A 6,274-nucleotide genomic window follows, 5' to 3' on the forward strand; every position below is an offset into this window, starting at 1 on the left:
TCTGTGCCTGAGTTGGAAGAGATGTTCATCCTCCGTCTTATCTCTGTGAAGGGTGGTGCAGAGCTGGATACAAACCACAGCAGTATCCGTCCTGGCCAATGACGAACCCCATGTGGTGTTTGTCCTTTGTTCTCAAAACCAGTCAGTGGTTGTTAATTTGGCAGACCGAAGTAGACACCTCATTATCAGTGTTAACAGGCTGGCAGGAGCTTTTGGCAATGCCAGAGTGGGACACAGAGTCAGCCACCCCCCCCCCCCCCACACACACCCCCGACAGAGTTATAGAGAATACACAATCACTGGGAACATACTGGTGGAGGACGGAGAAGGTGAGGCCAGCGTTAGACTGATTAAACGATTTATTATCTTTTGAATCAAATACGTGATTTTGTAAAACTTGTCAACCTTATGTGGGTCTGTATTGATATTTAGCATGTGTCCACCAAAGGTGTTCTTTGTGCCGGCTTTAACTTAAGCGATGAGCTGACGGATGTGACTCAGTTTCCCTCCCAGAATTCAACTGGAATCAAAGCTAGGCTGTTGTTTCTCTTTCTGAAGTGGCAGCTAATGCTGATGTGAAATTGCATTCAACACCTTTCTGATATCACCACCAGAGAGCGCTCAATTAATAGATTAGCACTGGTTTGCCAGTATTGCTAATAAAAAGTTAGCAATTTTGTATAAGTTGTAGTTACGTCAGTATTTATATATTTAATTATTAAAAATAAAATAGCTTTATATATTAATTCCTATATACTCATTTCTATATTTAATTTAAAAAACGCTTGTAGAGTTGATTGAGAATATACAGTATGTTTTGCTTATGTTAAAGTATTTTAGTTAGTACTTATTTTTGTTAGTTTATTTATGCATTTTATTAAAGCATGCCTAAGTGTCGAATGAGTACTATAGAAGCACTCCAAAAATCAAAAGACAATATAAAACATGTTACACTTTTGTTACAGTTTTAAACCTGTTAAATTAATAATAAATCAATAAATAAATTATACTCTACTTGTTCCCCCTTTCTTCACGTTATAGTGAATTTGTGGATTTAATTATGAAAATGCAAAAAAAAAAAAAAAAAAAAATGATTTAATGCATCATTATAACAGACATAATCTATAATTATACTATGATTAATTAAATTAAATGATCAAATAATAATTATTAATTATCAAATAATTAAATTATTTCTTTTTGTACTGTACAGTAGGTTGGATTTGCTTCTGTGGCACTGCGTGTCTCAGATATAAAGTGGCCAGTGTGAGGCGCTGGTGACACGAACAGGTTTATATGGAAACACAACTGTCCGACGGAGCTCGGGCTTTCCTCCTGGCTAAATCCACCAGGCTGCCAGCCAGGAGACAGCTCCCCAAGATCAGGTTAGAGAGAAATGACTCGATACGTATGAGAAAAAATCCATAAATGATTAACTGACACAATATTAGCCTAATTCTGCCTTTTCTCTTTATCTGAAGGTACGGTAATGCTTGCCCACAGTCAGAGGAGTGAGGTGATCTCCCTCAATGCTGTTAATAACATGTCAGTTGTCACAGCACACACTATTTACCTGACCTGTGTAGAGTCCGAATCACCCAGTGAAGCCCGTCTCAGGTAACACTGTCCTTTTCAAAAACAAAATACCTTTCTTGTGAATATCTGTGATAACTATGTGGTTTGGTGTATGTGTTATACTCCATACTCCGTGTTCAAGACTGGTTACACGGTAGCTGAGGTGGAGCCATTAGGATTATATCAGTGTTGTCCTTATTCTTGGCAGCTGGTCATTGAGGTGGACGTGCAGACCATCACCCTCTACGTCCAGCGCCTCTATGGCTTCCGCTGCAACTGTTCCAGCATCTCCTACAAGACGTGGCCTGGCACTGCACAACCTGACAAAGACTGTAGCAGACAGGAAGCTTCTGTTTGAAACCCGCCAAAAATCTGCTTATATTCGCCGTCTATACTTGATGATTCCCTAACTGAACCAGATGAGGATTTTTATGTGAATTCTAAATAACAGCGTGCGTATTCTCAGTGCCACAACGCTCAGCCTCGCATTGTGTCTCAAAATAGTGTCACTACAGTTACTATCCATTCTAATAACGTGTTTGCAAGATTTTTGAGTATAGGGCCAGCAATAATACACACTTCTGAAGACAGTCAGGAGGGAGCGCCCCAACAGAAATCAGAGCCTATGCAGGACTCAAATCCCCAGCGGTGGATGAAGCCCAGTTTCATCAGGAGCATAGTGGCACATGGGCCTTGGAAGGGGAGGACTTTGCCTTAGAGACCTATCTTGTCACATTGTTTGAGGGACAGGACGAGGTGGAGGTCGGTGTCCTCATACTGAATGATCAGGAGCCAGAGGGGTAGGAGGTGTTCTTTATACCTCAGTGAAGCAGAATGTGGAGCACAGATTGTTCTTCTAAAAGTTGAAAACAGTTGTGCTGCTTGTGATACATTCAGGGTTCTTTGATGAATAGAAAGATCAAAAGAATAGCATTTATTTGAAACATAAATCTTTTGTCACATTGTAAATGTTTTTGTTTCTTTTGATTCATTTTATGCATCCATGTATCCTTGTTAATTTCTTGAACGAAATTCAAAAATTTTGACTGATAGTGTATATTTGAGCCCAGCTACTGCGGTTTCTCTTGGACAGGGATTGATCTTCAGAATGGTATAGTCGGCTTAGTTTGAGCACTCAGTTGGGTCAGATTCTGGATGAGGACTCAGAGACAGCAACACTCTTTCTACAGAGACAGGAAAACAGGTAATGCATGTTAAAGATGATGTTGTGCATTCACTACTGCAAATCACAGTTGATCAGTTTTAGATCTGCATGTCAAAAAAAAAAAAAAAAAAGGTTTTCCCCATGTTTCTAGAGCGTTTGAAGATGAACTTGTGTTTTGCACTACAGTTTTCTCAGTTCTCAGTAATGGAGTAAATCTGACCAGAGAGCTGCAGCAGACCTCGGATACATCCATCTGCAGGAAAGGAGAAGTACTCTGTGCCCTCAGTTTGGAGGTCCGGCCAGACGTGGTATATTTAAATCATATTTTATTTTTTAAAGATAATTGTAGAAGTCTCTCATGAAATTTTTCAGAAGTTTTTGCTTTCTTTTCTTGGCTTTTTTTATTTGTAGTTTTTTTGTTTTCTTTCTTTTTTCAGAAGGTTTTGCTTTGCCCTGTTGTTTGTTTGTTGTTTTTCCCTTTGCTGTTGGTTTTTGTTTTTGTTTTTGTTTTGCGTTTTGATAATGCTTGTTTTTTAATGTACTGCTTAAGAGGAATATAATTTACAGCTTCTCTGATCATCTTACTTGTTGTTATTATATTATTATTATTATCATTATTATTATTATTAATAATTCATATATACTTTTTTTTTTTTTTTTTTACTGTAGGACCCAGAGTATGATGATAGCTTCCTGGTGGAAGTCTATAAAATGGTCGAGGGTGCCACCATAAACCAGACTGCCTGTTTTGCCAATGTCACCAGGCTAGAGAGTGATGACCCACGGGGGCTGGTGTACTTCGCGCAGGGCTCCAGACTACCCATAGTAACCCTCAAAGCCACAAGCATCAGTCTTCAGGTCTACAGGGATCCTAGTACAGCATCAGCTATCTCTGTGAAGTACTGCATGCAGGTGAAATTCTTTTAAAAAAGGAAGCATGTCCCAAGATAACAAGAAATATTCAGTAATATTCAATTTTATACAACATTTAGAAGCAAGGAGGCATAGAGAATACATACACAGTACAAAATCTGCAAACTCGGAACATGTTAATAATCAAAGAGCAGCAACATGTCCATCTACCACTTCCCAGCCTACACCCCTCTCTGACCCTATTACATAATGTGACCACATTAGAGATTAGAGGACTGAGATGATGTCAGATTCATGAGCTAAGATGATGAATGTAGAGAAGATAAGAGCTGTGAACAATTAGGCCACTGAGTTCCCAGCAGATACTTCAAAGGCAATAGTGCATAGTGGATCTGGAAAAGTTGAATTTGACATGTTAAAAATGGTTTAATGTCCAAAATACATCAGTCTGTGGGAATTGTTTTGCCTTTTTTGTCCCTCTGGCACACCCTTTCCTTTCCTTAATTTTACAATTTTCCTTGCCTACTGTTTTACTTTAAGGCAAAAGGAAATACTTTTCATTCCTGGTATGTTATGTACACACTTCAAAGGAAAACCTGAACATATATAATTTCTCTGTAAATTTAAATTAATTTCAAAATTTTAACTGTCCACCTCCAGCAACCTCTTGCTATACAGTATGTTTAGTTACTTTAAACATTCTCAGAAAACAGATTTTTGGTATAAATATCAAAGTATTAACTGTGTTTTGTGTCGTCTGCTCTCACAGGAGTTTCAGAAAGCAGAGTTTTTTGGACCCACTCTGATCTGGCCTGCCGTGGCAGTTCAGGACTTTGTCATGGCAGAGGGCACGCTGACTTTTGAGACTGGAGAGAAAAGTGCTGGTCTGGACGTGGCCCTCACACCGAACAGCGGTTCCTCCAACCCAACACCCAAACGGTTCTGCGTTGCTCTCTCTGATGCCACTGAAGGTGCACGGGTTCACCCAGAATTCGGTGTGGCTAACATCAGCCTGGTTTCGGACTCAGGCAGTGTGGGTCCTACAGGACAAGTTACATAAATAAAATTTTTACATAAAAAAAATAAAATAAATAACAAAATCCTTTTGAGGATGCTCTCAGAAGGAAAGTTGATTAAATAATTGCTTCACTCTATTTTAGGATTGAGCACTTTGAGCTAATAAAAATAATTAAAATCGTAAGTCAATTTAAGAAACAACAACAACAAAAAATAGTAATAAAACATTCCTATTTAGGTAGCAAGGTAAGAATGTCAAGGTTGTGGACCAAGAAGGTATAAAATAACATTTTATTGCACTTTAATATGTAGACTAACATGTATACTAAAAATTTGGGGGTCAGTAAATTTGTTTTATTTTATTTATTTAATTTTTTAAAATAAATTCATACTTTTATTCCTGTAGGGTGCATAAAATAGTTTCAAGTGACAGTGAAAACATTTATAATGTTGTAAAAGATTTCGGTTTGAAATAAATGTTATTCTATTCATCTAACATTCTATTCATAAAATAATCCGGACAAAATTAGCAGTTTCCACAAAAGAAAGGGGCATAACTGTTTTCAACATTGCTAATAATGTGAAATGCTTCTGGAGCACAAAATCAGCATATTAGAATGATTTCTGAAGGGTCATGTGACACTGGAGACTGGAGTAATGGCTGTTTTAAATAATAATTTTTACTGGATTTATTTTTTATCAAATAAATGCACCCTTCGTGAGCCACTAGAGACTTCTCTCAAAAACAACAACAACAAAAAAAGACCCAAGCGTTTTTTGAACATTCACGTATGTTTATTAATGAATGATAAACATGTTTATCAGGTTATAGAAAGGTGAGAATTTATAAAGTTAGTCGGATCTTGAGCATTTTTTGAATACAATTTTTCAGGAAATCCAGCTGTTCTGCATTCTGTCTAAAAACAATGAGGGGCCACATAATGGCCCCCAGAGTTCAATTAAAACAGCTTTCCTTACAATGCTTTTTTGTTCCTCAAGTTCCTAGAAATCTTTTATCTAGGGAGTACAATGCTTGTATGTGCAGCCACAAGGCTCCAATGTGTGAAAAAATCTCTAGTCTTGGCAACAAAGCTTTGTCTTTTCAGTCAATCTGTACCATTTTATTACTGGGAACAGTAAAACCCAGATGACTTCATGCTATCAGTACAACAGTCTAAGGAAATCAGCGTTTCTGAGAATTAACACGGGTGTGTTTTAAATTCTCTTTTCTTAAAAAAATAAATGAAAGTAGAATGTCACAGAGTTGCTAAGTAGTGGTTGACTACTACTGCTAATACTTGCATTTTTTGTTGGCAACAAATATTGACAAGAACATCCCCCAAAGGTGCAGTCACATTAGATAATTTTGTCAAAATGTTTGCTGGCAAAAATTGGCAAATTTCTATTATCAGTAGTGTAGAATAGATTGAAGCACTGGTCACAAGGAAATTCCTTTTCAAACCGAGCAGCTTTCTGTTCATTGTAGCAAATTCACATAACCATCTTGAACATGAACGAAATCTTCCAAGATGTCTTCAAAATTTCACAAAGCATTGGTAAATGTGATTGCACCTTAATGACCACCCTATAGCACCCACAAGACCAAAGCATTAAGGCAGTGCCACACACATTTTCTAAATGTGA

The 6,274-nt window shown here is 37.5% G+C and overlaps 1 protein-coding gene across 1 annotated transcript; it reads left to right on the plus strand.

The window, feature by feature from the left end:
- Positions 1 to 1,279: 1,279 nt before the first annotated feature.
- LOC113069265 (G-protein coupled receptor 98-like) lies at positions 1,280 to 4,962 on the plus strand. Its single transcript, XM_026242299.1, has 7 exons — positions 1,280 to 1,385; positions 1,482 to 1,617; positions 1,784 to 2,375; positions 2,669 to 2,779; positions 2,927 to 3,048; positions 3,410 to 3,652; positions 4,383 to 4,962. The coding sequence occupies exons 4-7, from the start codon at positions 2,731 to 2,733 to the stop codon at positions 4,671 to 4,673; spliced, it is 705 nt and encodes a 234-aa protein (XP_026098084.1). The 5' UTR covers positions 1,280 to 1,385; positions 1,482 to 1,617; positions 1,784 to 2,375; positions 2,669 to 2,730; the 3' UTR covers positions 4,674 to 4,962.
- Positions 4,963 to 6,274: the final 1,312 nt, after the last annotated feature.

This window comes from Carassius auratus, chromosome 5 (genome assembly GCF_003368295.1).
Source record: "Carassius auratus strain Wakin chromosome 5, ASM336829v1, whole genome shotgun sequence".
NCBI classification, from domain to species: domain Eukaryota; kingdom Metazoa; phylum Chordata; class Actinopteri; order Cypriniformes; family Cyprinidae; genus Carassius; species Carassius auratus.

What these genes read in the sequence shown, in the direction of transcription:
- LOC113069265 (XM_026242299.1), top strand. Translation starts at nt 2,731, where the DNA reads ATGAGGACTCAGAGACAGCAACACTCTTTCTACAGAGACAGGAAAACA. An exon ending in TGGAGGTCCGGCCAGACGTG is followed by an intron (nt 3,049 to 3,409) that starts GTATATTTAAAT and finishes TTTTTACTGTAG; the next exon opens with GACCCAGAGTATGATGATAG. An exon ending in CTGTGAAGTACTGCATGCAG is followed by an intron (nt 3,653 to 4,382) that starts GTGAAATTCTTT and finishes CTGCTCTCACAG; the next exon opens with GAGTTTCAGAAAGCAGAGTT.